Below are 13,066 nucleotides of genomic sequence, written 5' to 3' on the forward strand. Positions count from 1 at the left end.
AATCCCACTCTAACCAAACAGGGTGCAGTATGCAACAGAACAACCACACAATGACCTTTTGGGGTGGAATACAACACTACAATCGTATCCTAACCAACAAAAATGCAACAAAAGCAGAAAAATCATGCACTGACCAAACAGCATGTAGATTACAACAGAACAACTACGGGAAGACACAACAATTAAAAATGTAAACCGACAATACCTGAACAGAGTGTAGGGTAAAACCTGATAATTACAAACTGACAGAACAGAATATACGATGCACGAGGACAATAACAAACTAACTCAACCCGAGACCAACAAAAGTGTAGGATAAAATAGGGCCACTGCACCCCACAATGTATTCTAATATCATCTGCTTGGAAGATCAGGATATATGGATTGCTTCTAAGCCCTGTAGACGTGGTTGCATTAATGAGCTCAAAGGCAGTGCAGATAATTTCCCAGGGATCTTTGTGTTATATACTTGTTAGGCAGTCTTCCTAAGCTCTCAATTTGAACTATGCAATTCTTTGAAAACAATTCCTTGACCACCTTTAGCTTTCTTAGATTTTGCTAACATTCGTCAAATACAGCTTTCTTTAAAAAAAGATTTTGTTTTTAATCACAGAAATACAACGAACATCATTAATATCAACTCAGGTTGCCTTTCATAGGTATCCCATTGACAAAATGCAATTTCACAGTAAGAATAACACGAGGTATGCTCCATCATGATCACCGCTAATGTACTCCAACAATATGTGATTATTATCAGTTTCTCATTATTGGTGGTTTATCTGCGAGTTTTCCTTCATTGACAACCAAAGGAAGGGTGCTGCCTCAGAATCCCCAGGCTCAAATTATAATTTATTTGTTGGACCTAAGAGATGGGGCCTGGGATGAGTTCTCGCTAGGACTCATGATGGTGAGTAATGCATTCATTGCGCCCCACAGCCCATGTTTTCAGCTCCTCTGCTGCCCAGTCATCTCTCCAGGGCAATTCATAATCGACCTCTTTTCCTAATGAACACTTTGTGGTATCTTTCAGCAATGCCTTCACACTAGGGCACCGCCCGACCAACCACCCAATAGCGATTAGCCTGTCCGCCAACACAAACACCAATTGCAAAAATGAATATCGTACTTTTTTATTTTTCGGTCTAGCAATACCAGCAAATAAGCCACTCGCAAGACAGACCAAATTAAACTCCAGTGGCTCCACATAATCTCACATTCACATCTACCCAAAATCAGCATTTTTGTTACAGGTCCATGCCAGATCGTAAAAAGATGCACCAAACTCTCTGCACCTAGGGCAGTCGACTGTCCTACCCGGATAAGTTCTGCTCTACTGCACTGATGTCAAATATGTTTACTGGAGATAATTAAAATGGAGCAGTTTGAATCATGCATTACATGAAACCTCACACTTGTCTCTCCGAGTTGTTCTCCAGTGTCTCTTTCCCATCTATTCTGTCCCCATGTTAAGATTCGTCCCTGTCTGTCTTCAAAGCGTACATATAGTAGTGTCACAAGATGCCATCCCGCACCACTAGACAATATGGTATCAAGTACAGTCGTAACAGAAGGTGATCTGGAAAATCTATCCATAACTCCCTAGCTGTAGCGGCTAGTTTAGCGAATTGGATAAACTCACCGGGACTCACTCTGATTGCTTTGCGCGCTTCTTGAAAAGTGATTTAGACCTTTCCTGGGTATAGAGCCCCCCTGAATATGACATCCTCCCTCCTGCCCGTGAGATACAGACATTGGCCCTCATTATGAGCCTGGGGTGGCGGTTTCACCGTCGACGGGCTGGCAGTGAAGACCGCCACATTATGAGTGTGGTGCAAAATATAAGAAACAACAGAACCATCAGATCAGAACAGGATGTACAATCCAAAAGAATAGCAACTTCTTACAGTACTGAAGATAAAAAGTATCAGGCGGACAATCACATAGCAACTGAATAGCACAGCACTGAGTAAATAACATTTATGAGTGCACAAAGCAGAAAATGTGTTGAAAGCACTAATTTTCAGTTTCACATTAGTTGTCTCCCATGACTCCTCTTGTCCACTTGATACCACTTGCCCATCTCCCTTTATGGCCAAGAGTATTGGAATATCTTCATACTGTAGGCTGATTGCCCTCTTGGGATTAATAACATTCCCTTTCTCCAGTGCATGCTTCCCCTTTTACACGGGTGTTGGTCAATGGGCGCACCATCTGCCTTTTATGCCTCCACTGTTGGATGCTACAATGTTGTGTCCCCTTTCCACCCTGCCTTACAAACCCTAGCATTTTCCTCAGGTACTGAATTATCTTCACATAACATGCTTTCCTTACCTCAGACCCCTCATTTTCTATGGTATTTTTATTGTACGGTTAATTAAAACCTTAACAACAACGTAACCATAATGAATGATCAAAACAATAGTCAAAACCAGAAAAACACATACAAAAATGAAGAGTATAATAAAAACCTAAATATGGAGCAGAACATTTTTTTAAAGCCAGACAAGTGCATCGTAGCAAGGTACTTCGGCGCTCGAAAAGGAGAGCAGTGTGCAAAGGGAAATAAGGGGATATCCCAAAAGTGCTTCAATTATTATAATTGCCATTTTCTACAGTGTATAACATCCTGTCTGTGTCTTATGCTCTGCCCCCAAATTCCACCCGACCAAAGAAAGCTGCTACTTACCACATTGAAAACATTGGGTGAGGCTCCTCGCTGCAGCAGGACCTTGACAATGGGAAGGTGACCCATGAAGGCAGCTACATGAAGAGGCGTCAATCCAGACTGCAAGAAACACAGACGGTCACTGAGTTGGGTCAGGCATTACTATGGGCCATTTCGAGCAGTTGAATCAGTTCAGGCAGTGAGAAACAGAAAAAAATGCATAACAAGACAAAAATTGTCATGTCTAAACTTGAAGCAATAGAAAGAGATTAAGGAGAGGGGTCAATCTAAAAGAGAGTGATACTGGGTCATGTGAAAAGGTGAGTCTAGATTGCAATCAATGGTGGACAGGTCTTTGGGAGCGGTCGAAGAGTGGACAGTTCCGTACTGCAAGAGAAAGACGGTGGTGTGGGGAGCAGACATGTTGAGGGCTCAGTCTGAACTGCAAAACAGAGCCAGGTATATGAAAGGGGACATTGGGAAGATTCAGTCTATGCTACAAAAGTCGGAACTGTGAGAGATGTCATGCCTAGTGTTTATAACACAGAAATACAGGAGGGCGGTAATACTCTGGAAAAGGTGATGGGAAGGTGTCATGGACATGAGTCAGTATAGTCATCAAAAGAGAAAGGGAAACAGGAGGATCTTGGTGAGTGTTCAGTCTAAGCTGTGAGAGAAAGTTAACTCTGTAACAGTGCCATCAAGAATGTTAGTGTTCCACAGAGGGAGCACAAGTAGGGGTCAACCCAAAACTACATGAGAGGGAGAGGATGTGTCATTATGGTCAAAGTTGCTGACTTTGAAACTTGGGAACCAGGTTTGAGTCGTAGCGTCAGCTCACCATCCTGTGATTCTGGGCAAATCACTGAATCCCCTCATGCCTCATAAATGAATGTGATCTTGTGCAATGTAACTGGTGCTCATGAAATGCACTTTAATACCTTTGGATCGAGTTTGAGTTATATAAAACTGCAAATATAAAAAAGACTTGTATCTATGCCGTGCTTGTGTCGCCCAGATGCTAGGATGCTCAGTAGATCATTGAGCCCCCCGCTGGAGCTGTCGAAGGAGATATGCGGGAGACAGCATGGTGCTCGCTACTCCACACCTTGGTGCGGACCATGTGGGAGGTGTTGCTGGTCCGTTTGGGCCCCCCTAGGGCTAACCCTTGACCTTTTGATACCGGGCCTCAATTTAATCTGTAGCCTCTGACTCCCCCTGTGCCGGCATCACACTGTTGCCACCATCATCATCACTCCGTCTACTCACCCAGGGAGTCAAGTGAGTTTGGCGTGCGACAGGGCCGTTGGCGGTCAGGGCTGGTGGGTGTTGGTGCTGAGGTTAGTGTTTGCGGGCTGAGGCTGTGTGGTCTTGGGGTGTTGGTGCATCGAAGGGAGGTGTTGGCCCTTGTGCCTCCATTTCTGTTCCTCCCCCACACTAGTTCCCCTGGCATAGCTCCTTTCGGCAGAGGGGACTTTGAGCAGGGATTGTCTTAGGAACTAAAGTCTAACAGCTAATGCCATTGCCCGGAGACTTTACCTCGTAATTCAAGCCAGCAAGTTGTAGAGTTGGTGAGATTGTTAAGCTGTGGAATCTTGGTGTGCACCTGTATAAAGAGCTTGTGGGTGGAGGCATCAGCCATCAGTAAGTGACCATGTGAGGAGGTAAGTGACCAACAAGTGATTAACAGACTCAGACTTATTGGGAGCAGCATTCTATGTCCCAGGGACGACTGGAAGGGTAGTAGTAGGAGTCCTGCTGCAAGTCGGATTTGTGGCGAGAGGCCATAGTATTCATAAAGGTTTCTAAAGGTCTTATTAGTTTAAGGCCTGGCCTGGCGTCCGTCTTCAACTGGAAAGAGGCTGGAACACATTGGGCTTTACCCTTACCCTCACCTTCACCCTTATCTTCACCAAGGCCATCTTCTTGACACCTGCTGAAGTCTTCCGACATCTGCCGTTGCAGACCCTGTGGTGGGGAAGGCACTGACAACCTAACTATTGATTATTAGCATAGAGTTGCATAGAGTTGCACTGGGGAAGCGGCGAACAAATGTTAATGCTAGTTTACCTGTGCAGGGAACAACACTGGATGGCTTCCTACAGCGGGCAACGGGGTTGATCAGTAGGGAGACAGATCTTGCAGAAAGGCAATTGTCACTTTCATCACCCACAGGTGTGCAGCATATGATAGAACCCCCTTGATCACTTGCTGATATGATAATTTGCCTGCCAGAGGGGGCTGAGGGAGTGGATGCATGCCCCCCACTCCTATGCAGATTGTAGGAAAATGGTCCTTGTTGCAGTTACCCCCACGCAAACTTTATGCTTGATATTGATGCTGACTTGAGTGAGAGCGTGCTGGGACCCTGCTAACCAGGCCCCAGCACCAGTGTTCTTTCACTAAAATGTACCATTGTTTCCACAATTGGCACACCCCTGGCACACAGATAAGTCCCTGGTAAAAGGTACCAGTGGTACCAAGGGTTCTGTGACCAGGGAAGGTCCCTAAAGGATGCAGCATATGTAGTGCCACCCTAAGGGACACCTCACCTAACACATGCACATTGCTATTGCAGAATGTGTGTACTGGTGGTAAGAAAAAGGCAAAGTCGACATGGCATCCCCCTCAGGGTGCCATGCACACAAAACACTGCCTGTGGCATAGGTAAGTCATCCCTCTAGCAGGCCTTAAAGCCCTAAGTCAGGGTGCACTATTCCACGGGTGAGGGCATAGCTGCATGAGCTATATGCCCTTACAGTGTCTAAGTCCATTCTTAGACATTGTAAGAACAGTGTGGTCATTTTAAGTATATGGTCTGGAAGTTTGTCAAAACAAACTCCACAGTTCCATAATGGCTACACTGAATACTGGGAAGTTTGGTATCAAACTTCTCAGAATAATAAACCCGCACTGATGCCATTGATGGATTTATTAAAAATGCACACAGAGGGCTTCTTAGAGATGCCCCCTGTATTTTACCCAATCCTTCAGTGCAGGACTGATTGGTCTGTGCCAGTCTGCCACTGAGAGACGAGTGCCTGACCCCACGGGGTGAGAGCCTTTGTGCTCTCTAGAGCCAGAAACAAGGCCTGCACTGGGTGGAGGTGCTTCACACCTCCCCCCTGCAGGAACTGTAACACCTAGTGGTGAGCCTCAAAAGCTCAGGCTTTGTGTTACAATGCCCCAGGACACTCCAGCTAGTGGAGATGCCCAGCCCCTGGACAAAGCCCCACTTTTGGCGGCAAGCCCAGAAGTATAATTAGGAAAAACAAGGAGCAGTCACCACCTTAGTCAGGACCACCCATAAGGTGTCCAGAGCTGAAGTGACCCCCTCCTTGCAGAATCCTCCATCTTGGTTTGGAGGATCAGGGCCAATAGGGATAGGAATGTGCCCCTTTCCCCAAAGGGAGTGGGCACCAGCAGGGTGTAGACACCCTCGTGGACAGTAGCTATTGGCTCCTGCCCTCTGACCCCTAAAACACCCCTAAATCTTGTATTTAAGGGCTCCCTGAACCAAGCTAGTCAGATTCCTGATGACCTCACAGGAAGACAAAGGACTGCTTAGCAGAAATCCCAGCAGAGAAGGAAAGGAGATAACCACTGACTTGGCCCCAGTCCTACCGGCCTGTCTCCTGCTTCAAGGAACCTGCAGAAGAAAAGCAACGCATCCTGCAGGTCCAGCGACCTCTGAAAAACCTCCAGAGGACTGCCTGCATCACAGAGGATCAAGAACGCCTGTGGACAGCTGCCCTGTCCGTAGAAGAACAGAAGAAGAAACCTCTTCTGAAGGACTCCCACCTCACTCCAGAAGCGTGAGTCCTAACCACTCTGCACCCAATGCCCACAGCCCAAGTCCAGGTGGCCCAACCGACCAGAGGGACCCCCCAGGCGATGGTGACCAAGTGCCCACCCTGGGTTGACCTCTCCACCCCTCCACGACAACGCGGGAGGGAATCCCGAGGACACCCATGACCGCACTGACCTGGAGGAAGATAACCGTTTTGACTGTGATTAAGCCATCTTAATCACAGTCAACCTGGTGGTCATCTCTCCAATAATTTTTAGATGTTTCCTACATTTCCAGCTTATTCTCATTCAGATCCCTTACACCTTTGATCTGATTTTGATAAATTTGTATAATAATATATTTGATGCAATAATAACTGAGGTTTTACAGGAACTGGAGACTGCCCTAGATTCTTTTATTGAAATGTATAAGAGGGAGACTTTCATAATTTGGGTGGGCGATTTTAATATCAAGCTCTGTGGGGTTAATAGCTGTGTGTGTTTGTGGAGCAAAGGATTAGGGTGGTGGTGGTTCCTCTCACTTTCAGCACTCTCCAATTGGGGATTATATAAATAGGTTTATGATAACTAGGAATCTGATCTTTACCAAAGAATATGTGGCAGGCGCTTTGTCCCTTTCCACCTATATGGGGTCTTCTAAGGGAGGTGAGATTGACTTTTTTTAATCATTTCATCTTATCTCTCTAACATAATACAAAGAATGAGGTTAAAGCCTCATGCATCAGTGATCATAGCCCTCTATCACTGACTCTAGACCTTCATTTGGGGAATAATGAAGTGAGGTATGTAACCCTACCGTTGTTTAAATCACGGAATCGGGGGTTAAAAGTCAAATGGGACTCTGTGAATAAAGGGTCTTTCTTGGCCAATCTGATCAAGCATAATTTGCAGTATTTCTTAATATTAACTTCGTCAGAGGAACCCTCTATGTTTATTACTGAGGCTTTCACTTCTCTATGTGCAGCAATTAATAGTGGCTTGAGAAGGAGTAAAGTGGCAACCCCTCTCCCCCCCACCATGAGTTGGTTTAACAATGAGTGCACTATAGCCCATAAAAGATTAAAAAAGGCCCTACATAAAAATCCCCAAGTTAAATAAGAGATAGTGCAAGGTCGCAGGGCATACAAAGTCACCTTGGAGGCCAGAATAACTAAGCTGAGGGGGGCTACCTGGGAAGGACTGCACAAAGCATCCAGGTTGAGGGACAAAGCCTCTTTCTGGAAGGTGGTTAACCAACCATTTTTTACTTGCTAAGAAAATACTTCTCTGAACTCAGTAATACCGGCAGAAGCATGGGTGAAGTATTTTGGTAAGATTTTTAACCCTAGAATTGGAAAGGCTATTAGCCACTGGAGCCAAGATAACAGTTACATCACAGGAACATATGAGGCTTTGAGTGACATGATAGATATTGCTGATGTTATTGCCACAATTAGGCGCAGAACGATAGGGAAGACTCGGGCCTGATGGGGTCACATTGGTCCACTTCAAAGGAAATTAAATGCTCTGGGCTCCATTTTAACCAATGTTTTTGAAGCATCAATTGAAGGAGAACTAATTCCATTATGGTTCAAAGCCATAGTCATCCCCATATTTTAAGAAGGGGATCGGAATTTCCCGGCTTGTTACTGTCCCATATCCCTTCTGCATAGCTCTCTAAAAATTTTGAGAAGGATCCTTGCTTCTAAACTTGAAGCCTGGCTGGAGGAGAGTCACTCTCTGTCCAATGCTCAGTACAGATTCTGTTCAGGAGTTGGCACTGTGGGGCAGTGCTTAAATCTGAAGCTGACCATTGGGAAATATGTCAAGGTGAGGAGAGGTTCCATCCACCTTGCGTTCATGGACCTCTTCTCTGCCTTTGTCTTGGTCAACAGGAGGAAACTGTGGTAGTGTATGGCTAGGAGGGGGATTGAACCAGGCTTAATTGGGCTCTTATAAAGAATGTATTTGGATATTAATATCAGAGTTAGATATGGTAGAGATGGGGAACTTACAGAAAGTATTAGGTCACACCTAGAGGTGAGACAAGGGTGTGTCTTGTGTTCTTCATTTATATCAATGATTTAGGATTCCATTTGACCAGGATAGGGGAGGATTTCCCTAGATGTAAGACAAGAGCCCTGCCCATGCTACTGCATGCAGACAATGCAGTACTATTGGCGAGGAAGGTTAATGGTCTACAGCATCGTTTGGTGGCTCTTACAATTTCATGGAAAGCCTTGATCTCAAAACAAATCTAAATAAATCATTTATGAGTTTAGGCCCAGAAATTTGAAAACTAAAACTTTCTTTTTGTGGGTGGGGGGTGGGAGGGGAGCAGAAATTCATAGGGTGAATTGTTTTATCTATATCAATCTAGGGCTGCTCATACTCAAAAAGCTGTGGAGGCGGTGTTTTCATTTTCAAGAAGGTTGGACCACAAACCAATTAAAGAATTGAGGGAAATCTATTTGAGTAAATGTGTTTCTGTGGTAAATTATGCAGCAGGGGTATGGAACCATAAAGTTCCTGGGCCAGTCCTAGGTTGCTGGCCACTCTCCAATAATTTCCAGCTTTTAAATGTCTTTCAGAGCTGGGATTAATACCTGTACGGAGACAAGATAAAGCTGAGACCACTGGTTGTATGGTTAAGGATCTGGGGGAACCCTGATGCCCAACTCTGAAAGGATATATTGGAAGATTGTCTTTCTCTGGAGAATGATTGTCTTTCTCTGGACAATGCTCTTAACATACCCTGGATTAGATTTGTAAAGAAATAATTTCAAGAGCTGGGCCTGCAGAATTACACTGAAAATTGGGCAAATATTGAGTCCAGGGACATCTTCAAGTAAGAGAGACTTTTCTGTATAGGAAAGGCAGATCCCATCAAGTGGCCGTCAATAAACTAGCTATAAACTGTCCTTATAATCCAGTTAATTTGTCACATGGGTGTGAGCCTTATCTTTCTTGGTTTCTGACATGGGACCCTCAGGATATTTGAACTAGAATAAGTTTAAGCCTACTGCACTTGATTGTTGTCTATCTGCAGAACAGTGTCTACGGAGAACCAATGCCCATATGCCCATGCAATAACTCTGCCACTTAAAGCACTTTGCACTTTGTGTTCTGCCCCTTGTATGGACATGCTAGGAAGCGATTTCTGTGCCCTATTTTTCACTCTTTTAATATGAACTACCATAAGGAGGCTTTTGAGTGATTGCAAAGGGACTTTTTGTATGCCTTTCACTGGGGCTAGAAACAAATATGGTTCAATGTTACCTTTCCACCCTTATTTTACTGGTATTTTGGGATTTGATTTCGCGTTTAGCTTTTTAAACTTCTCGTGTATTAGCTTGTAATCCGCCATTGGCATGTCCTTTATGTAGTGATCTTTATGACTATAACTGAATTTTATTTATCTTTTATTGAATGTTTTCAATTCAGTAATGCTTCCTTATTATCAATTGTTTTTTCCATTTGTACTTTTATGGTCGTATAAAGTTTCTGTGACTGACTGACTTGTATCTACAAGTGGGGTTACGGAAATCATTTGGTCCAGTCTGCAAAGAATAAACAGGTCTATGATAGGGTTCATCTCATATTAAGGATATACACAAGGAATATCAGCTACATCTCCAGAAGAGTGCTGCATCCAGAAAGAGGGTTTAGTAAGGTTCATCATTTCCTTGAACTATTTGTGGGTTTGGCCCATAGAGGGAGCCCTGCGTAGCAGTGTACCCTGTTACATATAATTCCACCCTGCAGCTGGAATGTATCCTGTAGCTCTAACCAGTGTGTGCTGCAGGAGCCACTTACACTTTCATTTACCTGTAAGGGCAGGACATCGCTACCTGGGATGCCTAGAGCCTAAGTACCTAGAATATATAACTTCCAGTCTATCAGGAGTGAAACTGTGGTCACTGTTTCTTTGCTTTGCCTATCCATGGGAGAAGCAAAAGAACCCTAGAATGGTATAGAAGTAGAGTATGTGATATATACTTTAGCTCTGAGTGTATAGTATTCTTACTGAACTGTGTGTCATTGACAGGTAATTTTGCACCTTTACACTCGGGCAGCATTCGGTAGGAATAATGCATGGGAGATGTACCCTAAGACCTAGTACCTAGGCCCAAATCTCTGTAGCTGTCAGTTGCTTGAGCACAGTGAAACAAACGTTCAACTGAACGATCTGTGACCGCTGAAGTCAGATCATATTAGCAATTGAGTGCCATTGCCAGTGCCAGTGCAGGTGGTGATCCTGTCTTAGTATTCCAGAACCCCCAGTGTTTTAAAAAACAATGGCACCTGTTGGCAAGTCATGAGTTGATACTGATTCATAGCACTATGGTTGTTTTTCTCATCACCAGTTATCTCAATAAGGGCTTAAGTGCCTTCATTTTAGCCAGGCTACTGAGGGCTCATTGAGATGACGTTCATGGATTCAGTGATCTAATGTTTGGCTTGGTCACTTGGCTCTGATTGGCTGAGAGCAAATATACCTGCTGTTAGGCACAATCATAACCTACTTGTGAATCTCCATTTACATTGTAATCTACCTGTAAAAACTGGAACCTAGTTTTTTTAATTGAAATCTACTTGTAAATCTCTGTTTTTTCCTATCTGCATGCTTGGATTATACTGTACAGCACTATGATACATTGGGATCATGTTCGTGCGTTATAACACTCTCAATAAATATATAAATACATCATCACATGTTGGAGTATTAGCCCCAGTGTCCTCTTGTGATTCAGTTTAGGGAATGCAACTCAGTTTACCTAATGTGGAACAAAACAACTAATCCAGTCCTTTTGCAACTCGGTGCATGATGCTAAATGAGCAACCTTAATTTTAGTTTTCAACCCACTGTCTGCCAGTATATCAGCCATTAATTTTATACCTCAACCAGGCAGTGTTTGCATATGCATATTTAGATTCTGGTCACAGACAGAAACCTGGAAATTTTGCACTGTTCCGTAGAGGAGAGCCTTAGGTGAGCCAAGTACCACTATTGTTACCAGTGTCTGCATTTTCACTGCTTAATTAAAGGAAGCAGTTTGGAAGAGTGTCTCTGAGGATGTTCTGGTGGAGAAGTGTTGTGTCCACCAGGCAAGTGCTATATCATCAAAACATATAAAGCAGAGTGCTTCATATGTTTGAGAGTAACATCAGGTATGGCGTGGTATCAGGCAAAGGTGTCTATCAGAAAAGCATAATACCATTCTGGAAACGAAAATAGGCAATAATCTATATCGAATTAAGACTGCATAAAACAAGAATTTAAACTGGGAGCTATATGGGAGACAGATATATTCTACTAGGCAGAAGGATACGAGCACCATAGAGAAAATTAGGCAAAGTATGTGTCACACCCTGTCCTATACTAAACACTGCAGATATGTCATACTAATGGCAGATTGTATGGTATACAAAAGTCAGCTGAAACATTACAATATCAGCCGTTGTGGTATATCAAATAAGTGTTGTGTCAGGCAAGAGGTAGGGGCGGGAACTCAATCAGGCAAATTACTTTATCAAGCAGAAAGGAATATCAAAGAGAGAACAAAATCAGATGAGCAGAATAATAGAGAAGGAAATAGCAGGCGGAGTATTACATCTGGCTGAGAGCATGTCAGCTAGTAGTGGATATCAGACGGACTCCTGTCAGGGAAGGTTAAACCAGGAAGAGCGGTAAGAAATCACAGAAGTGTTTGGCGTACAGATATGGTTAGAGTAGGCAAAGGCTACAGTGGGAGGAGCAAGAACTAAGAAGAGGGGTGCAAAAGACGTACCTCTGTGACCGCATCGATGGATGCCCCTGTCTTTAGAAGTAGTTCCATCACACGGATATGATTTTTCTTACACGCAATGTGCAGCGGTGTGAAGCCATTCTAGGGAGAAAAACAGAGGCATATCAGTGTCAAAATCCACTGAGTGATAACCAATAGTGATACTGTCAGAATACATAGCACATTAGTAATGACAATAGTGTATGGTCTGTGACAAAGGTGACATCATTGTATATTATGCTTCAAAAATGTCATTGCTATACACTGTGAGTCATACAGGGCATTTAAGTTTGATATGGTTACATGATGACATTAGCATGCTCTGTGCATCAATGATGAGATCCACACACACTTTGAAGCAATGATTCTCAATACACATTGGGTGGTTACCAATAGTGGCCCCATTGATGTGAATCATTGGAGACATTCAGGGCAATATGACTAAAAGATGAAATCATCAGCAGTTGCAATGAGTTATTCATGACTTGAGTGTGTGCTGCGAGACAAAGTGGGGGTGTGACCTAGCTACATGATGACGTTGTTACCGTGTGCTTAAAAACAGTAATGCTATCATCTTAATTTGCTGTTAATCAAAGATGATTTCCACTTGTGCGATCAATACATGATCAGAGTGTTTTCCGAATCAATGATGACATCATTAGTGTTTGGTGAATCAGTGTTGACTAGTGTAATGAGTCAACAATGATATTGGTAGACTGTGTTGTGACATTAGCAAGTCATGCTGTGAGTCAGTGATGATTTCAGGATATGCTGTGAGTTGATCACGACCACAGCATGTCATGTGAGTTAATGGTGCCAT

General features: G+C 43.7%; 1 protein-coding gene across 5 annotated transcripts in view; it reads right to left on the reverse strand.

Annotated features, from left to right (window-relative positions):
• The window catches only part of ANK1 (ankyrin 1), an 869,955-nt gene that overhangs the window by 679,614 nt on the left and 177,275 nt on the right, over window positions 1-13,066 (reverse strand). For all 5 annotated transcript variants that reach the window (XM_069214086.1, XM_069214083.1, XM_069214082.1 and 2 more), the window contains 2 exons: window positions 12,250-12,348; window positions 2,690-2,788 (listed from right to left, as the gene is read on the reverse strand). In XM_069214086.1, coding sequence (XP_069070187.1) covers window positions 2,690-2,788; window positions 12,250-12,348 — 198 coding nt within the window. The remainder of the gene's footprint in view (window positions 1-2,689; window positions 2,789-12,249; window positions 12,349-13,066) is intronic.

Source organism: Pleurodeles waltl, chromosome 11 (genome assembly GCF_031143425.1).
Source record: "Pleurodeles waltl isolate 20211129_DDA chromosome 11, aPleWal1.hap1.20221129, whole genome shotgun sequence".
Classification (NCBI taxonomy): Eukaryota; Metazoa; Chordata; class Amphibia; order Caudata; family Salamandridae; genus Pleurodeles; species Pleurodeles waltl.